General features: G+C 37.5%; 1 protein-coding gene across 6 annotated transcripts in view; it reads left to right on the top strand.

Annotated features, from left to right (window-relative positions):
• ZFHX4 (zinc finger homeobox 4) overlaps positions 1–20,679 on the top strand; it is a 188,462-nt gene that overhangs the window by 130,276 nt on the left and 37,507 nt on the right. For all 6 annotated transcript variants that reach the window (XM_064588183.1, XM_045896353.2, XM_045896351.2 and 3 more), the window contains one exon: positions 18,087–18,155. In XM_064588183.1, the coding sequence (XP_064444253.1) occupies positions 18,087–18,155 (69 nt within the window). The remainder of the gene's footprint in view (positions 1–18,086; positions 18,156–20,679) is intronic.

Raw genomic sequence — 20,679 nt, 5'->3', positions numbered from 1 at the left:
AACGCTAGTTTGCTTCTAGGCCATCTTAAGATGATTTGAAATGACTACTGTAAGTTTGCAATCTATTGTCTTTCTTGATTTTACCAAACTCTTCTAAAGCACTTTTTTTTTCCCCTTAGTAAAAAGTCTCATAGCAAGATTTTTGTTTTGATTGAAAATATGTACAAGTTTATTAGAGGGAAAAAAAGAAACATTACAAAAGTTGGTAAGCCAAAAATATCAACATCTTTCAGAGTTTTCATACTTGTCTTAGGTATTCAGTGATAAAATTTGTGGATGAACTGGAAATTAAAAAGGATGTCTAGAAATCAACTTTATTTAAAAACCAAGTTGAATTTTTTAACATTTCCTTCTTTATAGTTTGTTTTTCAAATCAAAATGTTTCCAACTTTTGTAGGATACATATTAACTTTTATGAAGCTGCTTTGCATACTGTCATTTTATTGCCTTCTTGAAAATGTTATTTGTCTAAAACTCAAAGTCTCAAGATTGGCCATAATATGGAAACATTGGATGTTCTCCTGGTAATCTACATGCTCTTGATGACGTTTGCTAGTTATTGCTATTCATGCTATATTTAATAAAATCTAGTCTACATAAGGATTTAGTTAAGTGTTTTGAGAGGCCCATTAGCACTTCTCAGCTACTGGAGTAACATTTCTTGCCAATATGTAAGCACAGGATTCTCAAACATTTGATTTTTTCAGTTTAAAAATTCAGTTAATTCTTTGTAGATTTTATATTTAGAAAAATACAGGTTTTCTTTTGAAGAGGAGTTCTGTTTTGTTTTTTACCCAATAATCAGCTAATTTGTTTTTGTGTAAACTTGTCCATGTGGTTTGGCATTAACCATTTGTTTTTCTTTCTTTCTCTCTTTTTTTGATCTTACTCACGTAAAGTGAGGAAATCATTGGGAAATAGGTGGCATAAGTTCAGTGCCCACCGAATGTTGAGTATGCTACAGACCAAATTCAGCTCATTTGGGTTTCCATTTCTATTTTTGTTTCTATTCTTTCAGAAAATTTTGGTTGAGAACTTATAGTTGTTCTTTACTCTTATTATTCTTCTATAATGTTGCCTTAAATAATTACTAGAAACAACAACAACAAAAAGAAACTAAAAAGTTGTGATTGTTCCAATTAGGTGACTTAATCCTTGTTTTTCTGGCAAATGAAAAAGTTTTACATTAATGAGATAAAGGAGAATGTAGATGACCTTTCTCAGAGTTATATAACACCCACAAAAGAGCTTATCTGGGTTATTTGTGCACAGCTTAATAACCTGGGATCCATGGACCTAGGGATTCCATGCCCCCTTGTAATTGCCTGCAAAATTACCCTGATGTGCATTTTTATAGGAAAGAGGTCTGTAGCTTCCACTAGAAGACTAATATTCCTCAACAAGAATACTGTTCTCTAAGACCCTTGAAAGAAAACTAGGGACACATAGTCTGAGATGAAAATATACTTAAAAATATACTTAAAAATTACATTAATTACATTTCTAAAGATGGAACCACTTTCTCTGGACCTGCTATGTTTATTGCCCTCCCTGAAACTGCACTCCACTAACCTGACCATGCATTCGCTCGGCAAGATGGGTGCCTCTTGGGCATCCTGGCTACATAGACAGACTTCCTTTTCCCCAGTACGAGCTGCCAACTTAAGACCTTCCAGGGACATCGTATTTTTGAAGAAACCATCTTAGGAAACTGGAGTTTCCCTAAATCAAATTGACAGAAGTAGTAGACAGAGTCACCTTTGTGCTTCTGTTCCTTGAGGCTGCAAGCACTCTGTCAAAACAAAGCCACTTCAGTGATTTCGAAAAATGGGTAAGTAGAGAAGGGCTAGAAAATGATGTATTTGGCTCCTCTCCGAAGAAGGGAAAGAGGGAAAGCGTGGAGTTAAGCATAAAGTAGAGTAAAATAAAATAAGAGTGAATAAGAAAGTTATAGGATGCATGTCTTAGCAACAGAGCCAGGGAAGATTCTTTGGAGTACGGTTAGCTAGTGGAATTAGAGCACTTCAGATAATGAATGTGAATATACTTTGAAAAGTATTAAGGGTTCCGCAAATATAATGGACCAATGGGCTAATGATGTGAAAGGAATGTGAAGAGAGGGTTGTAAATACAAATGCACACATAACAGATTTGAGGTAAACATGAATTATTGTTCAGTCTTATGAGGTCTTGTCCTCAGCCTTTGTAGCTAATACTTGTGAGTTGACAAAAAAAAATCATTGCAGATGTTCAGGTAATGGGAAAGCCCAAAGAATCCTGACAGCTCATGGGTCCAGCCCTTCATTTTACAGCTGGAGAAACAGGCACTCACCAGTTTCATGCCCTGTGCAGTGTTACACCGCTAATTCATAGGACAACCCAAGCTTCTGATTCCCAATGCAGCATCCCTCTAGATATCTTTGTCATACTCTACTATTTACATAGATTGAATCATGGAAGGTTTTTAAAACTGATCATTTTCCTTGTCTTATCATCTGTCTATAAAATGTTTCTCTAAAACAGAAAGAAAAGTGTGAATGACGTGATGTAGACTAAAATCCCGATTGCACTGATGCTTCGTTCTCCCACGGAATTAAGTGTTTTGTGTTCCTTTGTGTCAAGAATACTTGGCTGGTACTACCAGCATATCACTTCCTGAATAGTGGTGGTTGTTTCTATTTTGTCTCCTCCAGACTTAAGCTCCTTGAAGTCACCGAGGTTGTTTTCAGCTTAGTGTCTCCTAGCCAAGTATGGCCCTTGTCACCTAGTGGGCTCTCCGGGAATGTGTGTTAATTTGAATGTCTTTTATGCTGTGAAGTAAAATCATGTGTCTAAATCTATCATTATTTCTAGTTCTTAAAGCACTTTGTTATTGTTACACATTTCCAGTGAGATGTAAACAAACAGTTTGAGAAATGGCAAATAAGGGGCTTAGGCAAATTAGGGTAGATTAGGAAGCAATAAAAAAAAGTTCAGCTAAAGTTAAATGAAACAGTGGGGAGCCAAGTGATGCTTTACAGATAGAATATTGTAGGTCGTTAGAGCTTAATAGGCAAATGTTTTCATTTTAAGGACTATAAAATAATTTTTAACTGCAATTTCCCCACTTTTAAAAAAGTTCTTTTAAGGGAAAAAGAGAGAACTTGAGAAAGTACTCTTGATATTTGCTCATAAGTTTTTTTTTTTTCCTGTAAGCCTTGTTCAAAGCCATCTTTTCACACTGTCTTCTTCCCATTTACAGAAATGATATTGACCCTTTGAAGATATTTTCTTGTCCAAATGATCATAGTTCATAAAATTAAAAGTAAAGTTGATGTCTGTCTCAGCCCTCAGCCAGATCTCCTTGACCACAGATCTCAAGGGAAGTGTGGGGAGGTGATTTTATTGCCATTTTGCAATAATTGTATACTCTTATTTCATCCTCTGGAGCTTTTGTTTCAAGGAAGAATGTGCTTGGACTTCAAAGAATTAAATGCACAGGAATTATATATTCACGAGGCAGTCACAAAAAAGGGACTAGTGGAAGGAAAACAACCGAGGTGAACTCGCTTCTGCAATGTGTTAACAGTTGTGTGTGAGTAAGAAAGGGAGACAGACTGCTCACAAAGCTGGCAGATACCTCAAAGGAGTTTTCTGCCTCTTTAGCCTGTTTCACTAGGATTTTAAACTCTTTTACCTTTGAGAGAGAATACCAAATACTTGTATTTAAGAGCAGATGTGGCAGATACTTGATGAATTAATTGCAGTCAGAATCAGAATGAAGTGGAGGAAAAGACTCTGCTTTGTTACCTGGAGGATTCTTCTCCTTGGCTGCCATTATTGATTATAGAAGCTACTTGAGAGGAATCCACTGGGCAACAACAGCTCTGGGGGTAGCATTTGGCCTGGGCTAGTGGGAGACAGAAAAATCTGCCCTCAAGGAGTTTAGAAGCCGCCTAGGAGACAGAATCAATGTACTGGACACAATAAGTCAGGTAACTTATGACATTTTAAGGAACTTCATCAAATTCAGTACTGTTCAGAGGAGCCTTGGATCTGTAGGGTTAATGGAAGTATTAGGACATGAAGAATGAGTAGGATTGGAAATTAAAAAATAGAGTTTTATTTGTTTGTCTCTGCATCTATTTATTTATTTAGGCATGGTCCTTAGGTTTGAGAGGGGAAATAATATAATTCAGACTTAGGGGTGAAAGGAAATTGATATGGTTGTGTTGAGAAGCAAGAAACTAAACTGAGGGCACCTGGGTGGCTCAGTTGGTTAAGCGACTGCCTTTGGCTCAGGTCATGATCCTGGAGTCCTGGGATCGAGTCCCACATCGGGCTCCCTGCTCAGCAGGGGGTCTGCTTCCCCCTCTGCCCTCTTCCCTCTCGTGCTCTCTGTCTCTCATTCTCTCTCTCTCAAATAAATAAATAAAAAATCTTTGAAAAAAAAAGAAACTAAACTGAGAGCCTAATAATGACCATTTAGGAGAAAGCAACAAAAATTAACTAGGAAGTTGAGACTATGGAAGCCTTTGAAAGCTGAGCAAAAAAGTTCAGATTTGAAGAGGCAGAAAATAAGAAGGTACAGAACTTTTGAGTGTGAGAATTACATTACTGAAGAGGTGTCGTAGGAAGCATGATCTGGAAGCCATATGTAAGAGGCATAGTGTTGGGAGGACCTGTGCACAGAAAGCTCATTCTAGGACCACTGCCGTGGTGGACTGGTAGACTATCAGGGGCTATCACTGAGGTAACTCTCGTTAAGCAGAAAAGAGTGTTAACAGTAAATCCACAGCACAGACTTACCAACTAAATATAAGCAATGAAGGAGTCAAGGCTCCCAAGTTTGGCAACTGTTGGAAATTTCTCAAGTAGGCAGGGGAAAAGTGAGAAGCAGGGGCACACCTTTTTTTCCCCTTCCAAAAGTAATCCTTTAAAAAACTAGTGGGGCTGGGGGAGAAGAAACAATGTGTTCATAAAGTTTTGTAGGCTTTTTTGAACTAGGAAAAAGGTAGTCATTTTTCATCATGATTTTTAAGAGGCCTTTGTAGTTTTAATAAAATAATGTTAGGGGCTCTGTTTTATTTATAACATTTAGAGCTTATATTTAAGTCAGTCTGTTAATATCATTTATGCCAAATAAGTATAGAGGAAATATTTTATGGCATGTGGAACAATGCAAGTCCAGGATATTTTCGTGTCTTTCTAAGTGAAAAGGATTGATTAAACCAAAATACTGTTCTTCCGTACCTCCATTATTGTGACTCTCAGAGTCGCCTTGCACATAGTAAGTGTTCAGTAAAAGCTTGTTCAATACATGAATAAACACAAGACGTAGCAAGGCAGTATGGCCTCTATGCATTTGGCAGGGGAGAGGAAAACAATGTGCCCTCACACCAATCCCTAAATACCCTGCAACCCTTTCAGAGCTATGCCAGAGGAGATGGGGTGCTGAATTGGAACACTGATTCCATTTGGACTTGCCCTCTTTCACTCACATATATACATACTTCTCAACAATTTGTAGTGTAGCTTAAGAAAGCAGACACAGCTCTGCATATTTCCAATCATTGCAAGCAAACTACAAATTAGTGGGCACTTTTCTTCACTCTGGAAATAGAGTTCTAGAGTATTCGGGGTGATAAATTAGCTGCTGCCTCCTGAGGACAGATGTGAGAACCAGGGTAAAGAGATACATATAATGTATGGGACAGGAACAAGGTATTAGCCATATAAAAGATGAATTTATTCTCATATTACTCATTGTATTGGATCGAACATATATTTCTGTTCTTGCTACATCCTTAACAATATCAATGTTCAAAGTCTTCAAAAGAGAATTCTGCATTTGGCTCAAATTATTTACCACATTAGAGATGTTTCTATGTATAGTATATAGAAATGAGATAAAAAGAGAAATAAATTATTTATTGGTCATTTTCTTTACTACCAGCTTCCTCTCCCTCCTCCTCAACATATTTTTTATTTTCTTAAGGTGACCGTATTTCTGGCTGTTTGTTTATTTTGTACTTCTTTGAATTTGAATTCTGGTCATCATTCGTGAATTATCCCCACTCATTTCAAAGTACGGTTTTCTCTATTTGTTATTATCATGTATTTTAGAATAGTGATAGTTTTACTTTTTTTTGCAATTTTCTTTGTTTTAATCATCAGATGTTTATGGCAGTGTGAAATTTCATCTTATCCGTCATCTTTTACATCAGTGATGATCATGAGTTACTTCATCTAGTTCGTCAGGACAGCAAATTTAATGGACCTTTCATCACCTTGTACCAAAATCCCAAAATGCAGATGCTGTGTGTATTGCACATAAGTTTTTTTGATCAAACTTAGAAAGATTATGAAAAATACAATGTGATTGTATTGCCATAAAACTTAATTGAAGAGTTTAATAGGGGACTGTTTAAGTTCTGCAAGGCTCTTCATTTTTGTTGACACAGTTTTATTGTTTCTGTGGCGCCCATAATATCTACAAGGGAAAAATAGTTCTTGGCTCACAGCAGCTAGACAGGATTGCTAGTCAAATCTTCCCTCAACAAAAATGGTTTCTGTCACTGTGTATCACAAAGAAGGCAATAGGGATATTTCATGTGCTAAAACAAAGTGGCTTCTGCTCTCTGACTCTCTTTCTGAGTCACTGTTTTACATCACGTACAGATATTTTGATGTCTCCTCACTCTCTGCTGTCCTTCCCACACCCCAGCTCTCCTCCCCTGTTCTCTTCATGATGGTCATGAATAGGATGGTTCATTTCTACCTTCTGGGTGGCTGATAAGTCCTAACCTAACTTCACTGACTTCTGTGATCCTTGACTTCCATCCCCGTTCCCACTGTTCTTCAGAAACCCACATCCAAGTCCATCCTAGGACACCTGCCTGCCTCACTCTCTTCGGCCTCTTAACATTATCCCCGCCACCAGGTCATTCTCGTCATCACACCAGCATTCTCTCAATCCCCCTGCCGATGAGAAACCTTCCTGCGTGCTGCCTGCCTCTATGTATTGCCCATTTCTCTGATCCTTTTCACAGAAGAACTCCTCGGAGAATTGTCTGCACTTGACATTGCCATGTTCTTCATTTTCATTCTCTCTTACACCACATTCAGAGGTGGGCCTCGTCCTTACCACTCCACAAAAGGCCAAGGCCTCTGAGAACCTGTTCTTTGGCAAATCTACTTGTGAGTTCCTGGTCCTCCTCAGACTAGACCAACCAGCAGCTTTTAACAAGATGACCTCTCCCTTCTTGAAATGTCTCTTTCACCAGGCTTTCCACACCCCATTCTCTCTCGATCTTCTCCTACCTCGTTGACTCTTCTTGCTTGCTCTTCTTCACTGCCCCCTTCTTCTTTGAGAAGGGAATGGTGGGAGTGCCTCCACCTGGTGCAGGCAATAAAGAGAGAGCAGTCCCTGTAGGGAATTTAAAAACAATAAAACTGAAGGAAAGTTGCCGCTTAATTATTATTTTTGCCATGCACAGACAATTCTAAACTGTGCCATTGATAAAATATTTCTCCCTGCTGGAAGAGACTGCTCATGGGGTCCCCTGCTTTGATATGTCCCTGTTTAGGAGTGTAGCCCCGGTTCAGTTAGGGACCCTCATTCTCTAGGTGATCTTATTCAATCTCATCTCAAGGACTTACTCTACCATCTATATGTTGGCCTCTCCCACCCTTCTGCCCTCCCTTCCTCCACCTCACATCTGCTTACTTGACCCCTTTCCTTGGATGTATAAACAGGGCATCTCAAACTAAACATGTTTGAAACTACAGATTCCAACCTTTCTCTCCCTCCTGACTTGTTCCATCTGCATTTTCCCTCATCTCAGTAAATAACTTCTCCATTCTTCTGATTTCTTGGGCAAAAAAACAAAAAAAAACAGCATAATCATCTTTCATTCTTCTCATTCTCTCACTTGCCTCATCAAACACATTGGCAAGTCCTGTTTGCCCCTCTTGTGAAATATGTATCCGTTCCGCAACTACCTCTTTGGTTCGAGTCACTACCATCTCTCACAATGTCACCCACACCTTATTTTACTTGACTTCTCTGTATAATTGTATGCTTGTGCCTCATACTTCTGAAAAAGTTCTTGGCCTTTGGCCACTGTTTTACCCATCACTCCAGAGTCCTGTGTTTACCTCTTTTTCTCTGTCATTATCTTTTATCATGTTTCAGTGATCTTCAGTGCCACTTCTTAATTTTCCTTTCTTAGAGTTCTCTCCTTAGAACTTATCTTCCATACTCTTTGCGTTGTTCCTGAGATGTACTCACAAGTATTAGCTTCCAAGTATTTTGCACCCAGACTTCTCTTTTAAGATCTAGTTTCATAAACTTAAATGTTTTCCAAACAGCTTCGCTCTAACTCATGTCCAAATTGAGCTCATCATCTTTTCTCTCATCCTAATCTTGGACTTTTGAACTTTCCTTTTCTCTCCAGTGGAATCACTGTTCTTCCTTCATCCATGACTTTTTCTAGACAGTAATGGATTGATGTACAGTGAATGTTCCAGTAACCTTTTTTTTTTAATAACAAAACTTCTCCTCCTCCATTCCATCTTCCACACAGTATCCCAAAGATGCAAATATGATCATGGCACCCCTGCTTAAAACTCACTTTGCCAAGATCAAGGCACCCTTTGCCAATACTTTGCATTCAGGCAAAGGAGAAAAAAAATTGGCCATGTCTCAGAAACCATTTTTTCTACTGCTAATACAGTCCAAAGAAAGTAGTGTGCCAAATCTCATCAATCTGTTTGCTCATTAATGGATGATTTATTCAATAAACATTTCATGGGTATGCATAAGTATTGCCTTGAAAATTCATAGCAGGTTCCAATAGTACATTTTTCACTCTTGGCTCCAACCTAGCCTTTCTAATCTTCCTTTTCTGGGGCTATGCATACTTTCACTAACTTTCCCTCTCCAGCTTTATTTTACTTATGTTTGTATCCATCATTACCTAGGTCAATTCTCCTAAGTGTAATTTGGGGTATATGACCATATAAATTTGACCATTCCTTATGTGATGAAATGTAGAAAACTCCAAATAGTGAAAATCCAAGGTTTATTTACATATAATTTAGGAAACTTTTCTGCGTTTTAGGTTAATGGTAAATTTATTTCAACAATTATAGTGTTGATAAAAAAGAATTGATCTAGTCATCTGAGGATTTTCTTTTATAGCCATATATAATTCACAAAATAAATAAGCCTGCACATGAGAAGCAATAATTTCCCCATATATATAATTGTATAGAGAAATTTATTATAAGTAGTAATGGTACATTCCATGTCAGCATATTTAAGACATTAAATATTTAAAGAGTATGATACAAAGATTGTATTTCCTCACTTCGCATGGTCAACTGGAGGTATTGATAACAACAACTTACATTTCATCCTTACAATGACTTGCCATGGCAAGCAGAAGAGATCATTTTATTCCCCCTTTATAGATGAGAAGACTGGCTCCAACATATTAAGAGATCTGTTTAAATTTACACAGATGGAAGCTAAAATTTTAATTCCCATTTAATTCCCATTCCATACATTTCCCATTTAACATTGCCTCTGTGAAAACTCTAAACTATTGTCTCTGGTATATTATGAAATGTTTTGAAGAGAAAGCAAGTGTTATGTGCTTTGATGTTGTGTTTGGTCGCACATATGATTTAGGTGACTATAGAGTAAGGAATAATCTAGAAAATTAAGCAAACTCAGTGTTTGTGTATAAATGGAGATGTTTAGGGTTTTAGAGACTGCCACATTTACAAATCTGTGTATTCTGAGGTTGTTGTGACTTCTCCTTAAATTTTTTTCTTGATGAAAGGCTGATGGTGGGGGTGGGGTTTGGAATTGGAAAGGACAGGGTCCCTCTCTTCCAAGAGGAAATCTTAAGGCTGACTTGGATATCACTACCAGTCTAAAGAGTTCATCTTCTTTACTTTAAATTTTGTAAATGGCCAAACCAATGTGAATTGAACAGTCTTTACAACTTGGTACACATACCACTTTTATTGCAGAATGTAAAATTTGCTTAGGGATTTAAAAAAAACTTTCAAACTACATGGCTTAAGAAAACAATGTTTAGTTTTGTTAGCATTTGCTCTTTCCAAAATATCTACACATATAATAGTGATATTTTAAAGGTCTAAAATACTAACTTAGCTGATAGACAGAGAGTACATTACATATAAATATAACCTAAAAAGCCATAATATCGAATTGATGTAGTCTTTCCTTTGAATAATGTGCATTCAGCAGGAGGGACCAAAGCCAGAGAAGAATCATGCATGAGTGCAACTACTACTTATTCAGCTCTAGACGCTTTATATTCATTACTCCTTATCACACCTCAAAATCTGGTTATTTTCACTTCCATTTTTACAAATAAGACACCTGACTTAGGGAGAGCTAAGTAACTTGCTCTGTCAAATAGCTAGAAAGTGTTGGAGCTGGGATTCAAGTCCAAGTGTATCTGTTTCTAAGTCCATGTTTTTTCTTTTCCCTTAGCACAAATATATGCACAGGAGTAGTCCATATTCTCCTAATGAAATAGTTTTTTGAAGAACACAGGCTTCTAAGGGCCAGATAGCTATAGCGGAAGTGGGCAATTTTTATGTCACTGATGGCTCACCTTTTATCTTTGCTTGCTTAAAATTTCAAGCAAAAAGAATGAATCTCAGTTAAAAAAATTATCATTTCAACAGAGAGTTACTCATTCTGGTTCTTCACAACAAGAGTGAATGATGGTTTTCTGAAACTAATGATGTACTATATGTTGGCTAATTGAATTTAAATTAAAAAAAAAAAAGAGTGGATGATGGTTTCATGGATCATGACTCCAAAGGAGTATGCCTAAAGACTCACTGAGTGTGACTGAAATAAAATCAGAGTTTTGTTTTAAAGTTGTGAAACTGATTGAACTCTGTAATTGTCGTTGTAATTTAAAAACAACGCAGTCTTAGAGGGAGGCACCTATCATTGCTGAAGTCTTTGAGATGGAAGCGTAAGAGAGGATATAGAAGCTTCCAAGAACCAAAGAACATGACTGAAACAAAGAAATGCAACTTCCCTGAGAGTAAATGATACCCTTGTAAGGAGTCTTTGAAAGTGGTGAAGGAAATAGAGATAAAAATGCACTGCTGGATAGGCATTTATTTTCTTTTCATTTAAAAAAATAACTTCAGAAGGCTTTTGACCTAGCACAGAAAAGTTGGTAGCTATGGAGTAGAAAGAAGAGGTTTTCATAGATTAAAAACTTGCTCTGTGATACAAAACAACGGGCTGAAAGGAATAACCAGTGCCCTGTGGGAACGAAGGCTATCATTCGGTAGGGTAGGAATCAGTACATAGACCAGAGGTGTTTCCTGTGTTGATGAGCCACCTAGCAAAGCCAACACAATATGCTAATTTTGAAGTGAAAATCGTCTCAGACAATTGGAGATTGTGATGAGTCCTATAAAGACTGAGGTGCGGATAACTGGGTAACTGACAGATGGGAGCACAATGTTTTCCCTGGTTACAACAAGAGAATTTTGATCTCTTAATTTCAAAACAATCAGAAATGAAACAGAATCTTATGTGGAGAAATGTATTAGAAATTAATAAATTTAAGGAAAAAATACTTCAGTAAGAGCACTTCCAAGTAAGACACATTAAGAAGTTGTATGAGTAATTTATTGAAACTAATTGATATCAGGAACTTATTAAATTCTTTTGAGGTCCCATTACACTGAGGTCATAGATGATTCAAGAAGCAGAAAGAAGTGATCACACTTCCCTGGCCTAGAGGCCCCAGGAGATACTACTCCCTTACTATATAAAAATAACTTCTGGGTAAAACCACACAGAGCAGGGCAAAGGAGCTTTACTGTTCCAGAAAATAAAAAATTACAAATCCAGCCCCGTTCAGATAATTGACACTGGAGCATCCAATGCACTTCAATCTGTGACTGCCTAGAAGAAATAATTTAAGAGAAAGCACTGCAGGTCAACAAAGATGATGTTGCTTGGTTACTCAAAACCATTTGGTAGCATGCTGAGTTGCTCAGCTTTTTAGAAGAGCACTCTTTGTATCCACATAGGAAAAGGATGGAGACCACTTGAAACCATTTTTAATTGCAAACCTGCTTCATCTGAAAACAGGCTTCACTTTTGCAGTGCACAAGCAAGTTCAGAGGTCTTCATTAAAATGTAAACTACCAAGATAATAAAAAATGTTGAACTTGATTTGTTCTTCTAGATATTGATCTTGTTGTAATGAATTTGCTTTGGAGGAGTTTGAACTGTTTTTTTAGGAGGTGGGAAATTCACATTTTAGACATCCTGGCCCAGGAGTCCTGGGGGCTGCCTGGAGGCAACAATGTTCAGGGGAGAGTATGGAGCTTTGGTGTCAGACAGACTAAGTCCAGATCCTACTTTTGCTACTCTCTGCCTTTGGGGGGAAAAAATTACTTAAAATGTCTGAGCTTTAATATCTTACTTTTTCAAAAAAAGCAGTGGTTTTTCTGCACAGATTTACTGCAAGGATTGAGTAAGAAAATGCATGTTACGTGCTTAGCACTGAACAGGTTTCCAATCAACTATTCACTTATTATTTTAAAATTAGAGTGCTGCAAATACCTTCTCTTCTATATCAGAGTCTCTGAAATATCCTAGAACAATGAATCACCTACCTGCAGTAAAGGTAGGAGGGGTTTCAAAAGGGAAATGGGGAGGAGAAGGTAGAGTTTTTGAAATGTGGATGCTTTTTTAGAGTTTCGTCTTTTCCAGGAACTGGACTCATTTTTTTTTTTTTTTTTTTTTAATGGATGGAAGGAGAGTGGAACTCAAAATGTTTCCTAGGACTACAGAAAATTTTTTTCTTTCTCTTTATTACTTTAGACTAGTTGGCTTAATATTTATTCTGTTCAGTGGTATATATTTCATTTTATGTGCTATACATTTTGCTCAAAAAGTGATATACTTTATTATTTAATGCATTAGCAAATCAGCGGGAGGAGATGAGATGTGAAAATTTTGTAGGCAGATACTGTCTTAGCACTATATTTGGCAGCTTGAACATTCACCCAGTATTTTAAAAACTTACTGAACTTGTACCAAATGCTTCCCAAAGTTTGCTGATAAGAATGCAGAAAGCTCATGACTGTTGTGATCCTGAAATGTAGATTAAGTTAGACTTATTTCCAAATGACAGCAAACATTCTTAAACTTTGAATTCTCTACTTATGTATCTAGACTATTTCAAAAATTAAAATTCCAGATCTTTCCCTGATCATAGATTTGTATTGGTTGTAGTTTTTTTTTTTTTTTTTAAAGTATTACTCCGATTAGCAGGGAAAAAAAAAAAAAAAAAGATCTGACAGATGAAAACTTGATCATTTTTTAACTAAGATGAAATGCCTAAAATTTATCAGTTTACTTACCAGAATAATTATTCATATAAGGGAAAGGAAAGGTGAAAAGGAGTAATGAAATGGATAGGTTTATGAGTTGGGGGCGCAAGTGTGAGGAAATGAGACAGAGCCTTGAGAACCTTCTGTCTCATAATTAAAAGGGAACAGGAAGCCTAAAAATTTAGGTTTTTAAACATTGTCTTTGGAGATATAACCATTTGGGTTGGGCCAGAGGAATAAATAGCAGAATTCAGTCCAAATGAGAAAAATGAACATAAGACATAATTGCAGAATCAAAAGGAAGAGTACTTTTAGGATTTTAAAAATACGGCTTAGTATATCATTGTGGTTAAGATACCTATCCCTGAAATAAAAATGCATGGGTTCAAATCATGGCTCACCACTTGCTAGGGGTGTTGCAATGCATATAAAGGGCATCAGTCAGTACCTGGCACAGAGTAAATATTCTGTGAAATGTTGTTGATGATGGTGATCGTGATGATCGATACACCATTCCACAGAAAATGGGGCCGATTACTCCCACATTGTGTTAATAAAAATAGAGTCATTTGGTACCATTTTCAAATGTGTGATCATCACCAAATTGACAGAATAGAGTAGAATACTGGATAAATTGTCAGTGGTATTATTTTTAAATAGTATTAAATGAGAAAGGTCAGGTGCTAGAGAACACAAATTAGTAATCTAATTAAATCACCAGCAAAGAGACAGATGGTGTTAACAGCAGTCAAATTTGTTATTACAGAACAATTATTAAAGTGAAATATTGAAAGATGCTATGTATCATTACTAGGTTTTAAACATTTCATTTACACAGGCAGAAAAGTATAGATTAATCAGTTCATTTGCTAAGTTAAAACTCCTTTATTAAAATATTTATATAATTTGTATAAAGGGAGCAGCATCGTTGAGGACATAAAAAATATTCTGTGGCATTGTGAACTACATTCCTTTATAAAATTATTTGAACAAGTAGCTCTCAATGGCACAGTTGCCAAGTACCACGTATCCTAATTCGTGAGATTAAATGACAGTTTCTGGTTTTGACATTTTGCACATTTCCTTAAATCACTCTCAAATAAAATGATTTCAGTGTGGCACCGAAGTATTATGTAGTCGCATCATATATTCAAGGAATGTCATGTTTTATGAAATATCAGAATTTTTACAAGACTAATCGAAGTTGCTTTCTTCCGCATCCTTTCCCCCACCCACCCCACCCACCCCACCCCCCGGGCCGCCATTTGGTTTCGGGACTTCACTAAGACTAGGAAACCCTCTATAGGCTCTTTGATACTGTGGTATTACAACTGGACACATTCAGACATTCACAGCCTTTATACCAGGCCGAACTGGGTTCCCTTCCAGGCTCTGTCAGTTTCAAACTTGGGAACCTGGAGCAAGTGATCTTAACCTCTTTAAGCTCCAGTCTCCTGATTTATAAAAGAAGGATTAATATTTGCCTCATGACTTTACCATGAGGATTACATGACTATTTTTCAAGATTTATTTATTTATTTTAGAGAGAGAGCATGCAGGGGGGAAAGGAGCATAGGGAGAGGGAGAAGGAAAGAAGCAGACTCCCGCTCAGGGGGAAGCCCGTCGCAGGGCTTGATCCCACGACCCTGCAATCATGACCTGAGCCGAAATCAAGGGTTAGGCACTTAACCAACTGAGCCACCCAGGCGCCCCTTACATGACAATTATACATGGATAGGTCATCAGAGTACTGGCAGAAATACAAACTCAATAAGTTGTCATTTTTAAATTTTTATTTTCATGAATCTTAAAAGAGTAGCAGTCATTTGGTCAAATTTACTTAGATACTCCTGATATCTGTTTAAATAAGTATCTGATACATTGAAATATGTGTGTGTGTGTGTGTGTGTGCGTGCACGCGCACATGTATTTGGAAGGATAAGCATTCTTTGATAAATTATATTTTTTTTCTAAAGAAGAGTGAAAGAAATGGTTTAATACACATTCACACACATTTATACAGATAATCTCCTGCTTACAATGGTTCAATTTAACATTTTTCAACTTGACAGTGGTTGAAAATGGTAAGCATTCAGTAGAAACCATACTTCGAATTTTGAATTTCGATCTTTTCCCAGCTAACCAGATGTGGTAAGATTCTCTTCCATCATGCTGGGCAATGGAAGCGAGCCCCAGCTCCCAATCAGCCAGGCCCTCACGAGAGTAAACAACCAGTAAACTTGCAAACATCCTGTGCCCACCCAACCATCCTGTTTTTCACTTTCAGTACAGTATTCAATGAATTACATGAGATATTTTCAACACTTCATTATAAAATAGGCCTTGTGTTAGGTGATTTTGCCCAACTGCAGGCTAATACAAGTGTTCTGAGCACGTTTAATATAGGCTTGGCTAAGCTATGATGTTCAGTAGGTTACATGTATTAAAAGCATTTTCGACTTGAGGTATTTTCAACTTACGATGCATTCATGGGGACTTAACCCCATCATAAGTGGATGAAGAGCCGTATATGTAACAGAATTAGTATCTGTGTTTAGTATAATTGAACGGGCTTTGAATTTAGAGGCTTGAGGCTCTGGGAAGCTTTTATAAAATTCTCATCTTGAGATTCATCTGCTTCCGCATATAGGGCGTAGATTCGTACTTTTCCTTTATTTTTTATTTATTTGAGAGAGAGAGAGAGCACATGAGAGGGGGGAGGGTCAGAGGCAGAAGCAGGCTCCCTGCCGAGCAGGGAGCCCGACGCGGGACTCGATCCTGGGAGTCCAGGATCATGACCTGAGCCGAAGGCATTCGCTTAACCAACTGAGCCAGCCAGGCACCCAGATTCGCACTTTGAATAGAAGTGTCCTGGTGACTTTGATATGCCTCACTTTGTTCTTGGTTGAGAATCTGTGAAGCTGGAAAGTTCTTGAGGAACTGACAATTTATTGGGGAAATATGCATGAACCATGTAAAAAATTATCATAATAGATCATAAGTGCTGAAACATATTTATCAGCTAATTGTTACGGGAGCACAGAGGAGGTGGCACTTGCTTTAGGTTTTGAGGGAAGAAGAGGAATTTAACAGGAGAAGAACAAAAAGACATTCACAAAGTAAAAGGAACAACACTGGTCGAAGCATAAAGATCCAAGAGGTTGCCAAGAGGAAGAAGGTGGGTTTCTTGAATGACATATTGGATGGATATCAGTACTGTGATCAGTTTGAAAGTTATTTGGATGTATAAGCAAGAACTAAGGATGAATTCTTCGTTTCGAGACGAATTTAAGTTTTGGTTATTAAAAAACAAAAAACAAAAACAACCCATGATGTTTTTTGTTGTTGTTGGGACTAAGACACTGAGGGTTTATTATTGTTCTTTTTAAATCGATTACCACCAGAGGCCAGAGGTGTTGTACATAGCAGGAAAAACAATCAGTAAATGCAATAATAGTGCCTTGGTGTGCACTTCTATTTTCAAGGTTAATTATTTGTTTAATTAAAGCCTTGAGAATCAACCCAGAGATGCTGGTGCCCAGAAATATTAGATAAACGTGAGTCTCTTTGGTTGTGTAAGAATTGTGTGATGATCTTTTCAACCTCTCAGTACAATCCAGCCTTTTCTCATTTTGAAGACTAGATCACATTGCACCTTTATTTGTATTTTTTTCTCTTATAATTGTTGATTATTTATACAATTATATCTGCATATCACCAAGGAGGGAATTGAGGCTTAGAAAGGTTAAATTATGTACCTAAGGTCCCTTACCTAGAAACTGATGGAGTCATGAGTGGTGCTCAGGCAATTCTGTCTTCTGGAAAAAAAGTTCTTGCCGTTTTATGAGAGATTAGACTGATGAAACAAGGAATTCAAGGTAGGAAGATGTTGTGGAGGCTACGGAAATTGTCAGTAAAGAGAAGATGACAGAGAAATAGAGAAACATACATGGCAAGAGACAGTGCCATCCAGTCAACAGCATGGGATGACTCAGTGTGGAGAAAGAATGAGATGTTGAGGGTGATTTCTGAGGTCCAGTCATTTTTTATAGATACCCCCACAACAGGGAACACAATGGAAGAATGGAGATAGATGAAAATAATGATTTGTGCTTGGGGTTGAGTTTAGCAAACCAGGACATTGTTGGTGCTTCTGCTCTGGAACTCAAATAAAAGATGAGAATAAAGATGTGAATTTACTGACAACTTGGACATATTCTTCAAGTTTCCTCAGGTCCTTATTTTTTTGCTTTGGTCGCTCACATCAGCTATCAAATATTGAAGTGTTTTTTTTTTTTCTTTTTTTCTTTTCTGCTATTGTGACAGAGAAGTAAAAGTATGCTCATGATTTTTGCAATGTGCCATTGTCCTTATAACACATACTCCTATAATGTAGGCCTGGCCAAATATTCAGGATGTAAAAACCAAATGAGTCTTCGTGCTTCCATATTTTGTCTGTACTGTTGTATTTGTTGTATGCTGCCGACCAAGAATGTGATCTAAGCTTACTACGTCCTGGACTCATTTTGCTAACCACTGTTCACTGGGATGTAAGCTGTGCTGGACTCTCACCTGAGCTCCAGCTGGTGCTTATTTCTTTGAAAGTCAGATTTGGGGTTCTTGTGATACTGTGACTGCAGAGCTGGACGCGGTGTGCTCATTACTTTTCCCTCTAATGTCCTCTGCAGAAACTGCCTCTTTGGGAGCCAGGACCTGTGAGGAGGATCTTACAGAGCAGCAGTTGAGAGCAACCTCAGGTAATTGGTCTTATTCCTTTTCAAAATTTTGTTTGTTCTAAGTGAGTTACATTTGTTACTCTCATAATTTATGTAGTAAATGTATCTCTAGAACTTCTCTAATGAGATCTGATCAGATCTCTTATACAAATAGGTTAAAAGCAAAATTAAATATAAAATGACATGTATGCTATATTTGGATACATATATAAATTAACATCTAAAGAACAAGCAACTTCTGCAGGATAATTTCTCACATCTACATTTATACACTATGAGGTTTCACCTAAGTAGTCAGTTTGTTACAAAGTAGAAGTCAAAAAGCCAGATATTATGTTTCCCCAAATCAAACAACCTAGTTGGTGGAGTTATTTTGGGGTAATTAATGAGTTGATTGGACTTTGTACACTCATGTCAACACATTTACTAGTCCCTGTGCTCTGTGTGTTTGTGTGTGTGTATTAAAAAAAATGGCAGCAATGCTTTCTGAGCTGCATTATATTCAGATAATTTAAGAGGAAATTCACCCTTGTTGCCACAACACACCTCATTTATTCCTGGCTTGATCCCAATTTTCAGATTTCTACAATTATGCTATATAATATGACCAAAAAAAGATTATAAAAAGTCCTTTGCATTCATAATGGGGAATTGAAATACATTTTACAAGTGAAAACATTCCTCCAGTATAAAGTCAGAACTTCTCTCTTTAAAAATTCTTTGAAGTTAAGTTCACCTTCACCTATGCATTCTCATGAACACTTTTTCATTTTATATGTTGTTTTCCACCTACGAAATTGGAGAGCATATTTAACCAATTCTCTTCCCTCACCTACAGCCCAATCAGAGGATTTCATTAATGATCAGTTTGGAGGTAATAGGCCAAATATCAAGACTATGACAAAAATATCAAACAAAAAAGAAAACACTCCCTGCCAATACATTTATTTATTGTTTCGTGAACAAGGGCACTGCGATCTGCACCTTCACCTAGGTCTCTGAGAAGCTTTATATTGAGATACTGTCATGCCTTCTGGACATTTTCACAGAGATATTCTATAGGGAAGTCCAATAGAACAAATTCCAAGTGGAATTTCTCATGTTTGCAAGACTGTTTCTTCTCTTTCTCCATCTTAACTGATGCCATCCTGCTATAAACGTAGTTATCCCAAGTAAGAAAACTAGGAATCCTCAATTTTACTCAAAATATTAGTGCCAGGGACTGTTGGGCGTAAGTCATGAATAAGACAGATGACTTCTCTCGTTTTTTTAGACAATATTTCTATACAAATAACGAAGTTCTATTCAGATTGCTGTGAACATAATGGAGGAAATAAAAGAGGTAATGTGCTAGAGCAGAGCTTCTCAAAGTGTGGTTGCCATACGAGCAGCATCAGCACAACCTGGGAATTGTAAGAACTCACGTTCCTGGTCCCCATCCTACATTTACAGAATCAGAAATACTGAGGATGGGGTCTGGCAATCTGTAGTTAACAAGCCCTCCAAGTGATGTGATTCCCACTAAAGTCTGAGAATCCCACCCGTGTTACAGGTGTTGAGCATTTTTAGAAGCAGTGGTCAGAGAAGTTCCCTGAGGAAGTGACAGGTCAGCTGAGTCCTAACTAATGAGAAGGAGCCAATTGCCCGAATTTGGAGAAATGCCTTCCAGGTAGAGGTGGAAAGAAGTTGGTGATGTTCTCGGAAGAGAAAGAAGGCAATGTCTCCAGAGAGAGGTTAGTGAATGAGTAGGTGAGTAGCGTAAGGTGCAGTCAGAAAGGTAGACAAAGGCCTGGTAATTTCAACCACAGTGAGAAGTTGGTATATGATTCTAAGTGAAATAGGAAGTATGGCAGGGTACAAGCAGGAGACTAGCTTGATTCTATAGGATGTGCAGCATAAATTGTTGGCAAGCAAGAGCAAGGCTTATCTAGTTATTCGACCATTTCAAAATCCAGGTAAGAGATTAAGTGTACTGGCAATGGAGATGTAAAGAAATAGATTTAGTTTGTACTAAATATTTTGGAATTTGACATAATAGAACTTGCTGATAGATTGTATGCATATGAGAAAGAGAAGAGTCAAGGAGGACTCTTGCTTTTGGTCAATGGTAGTGGTACCACTAACTGAGATGGGCGAGTTGAGGGAGATGGGGTAGATTGGTGGCAGAGTGAGTTGTGTTGAGGGGGAAGCAGAAGTTCTAATTTGGGGGCGCCTGGGTGGCTCAGTTGGTTAAGCGACTGCCTTCGGCTCAGGTCATGATCCTGGAGTCCCGGGATCGAGTCCCGCATCGGGCTCCCTGCTCGGCGGGGAGTCTGCTTCTCCCTCCGACCCTCCCCCCTCTCATGTGCTCTCTCTCATTCTCTCTCTCAAATAAATAAATAAAATCTTTAAAAAAAAAAGAAGTTCTAATTTGGGCATATTAAGTTTGATATGCTTTCTAGATATCTAAATGTAGATATAAAAATTTAAAGTGATGGATCTGGATGCTATCATCTAGGCAGATTATTATTTTTCCTCAAGTTAAACTCCTTTTGTAGATAGAGAA

This window comes from Mirounga angustirostris, unplaced genomic scaffold, assembly GCF_029215605.1.
Source record: "Mirounga angustirostris isolate CCGP_5_RB_7025 unplaced genomic scaffold, mMirAng1.0.hap1 SCAF_4, whole genome shotgun sequence".
Lineage (NCBI taxonomy): Eukaryota > Metazoa > Chordata > Mammalia > Carnivora > Phocidae > Mirounga > Mirounga angustirostris.
The sequence above is the reverse complement of the archived record's forward strand: the minus strand, read 5'-3'. Positions and strand labels throughout refer to the sequence as shown.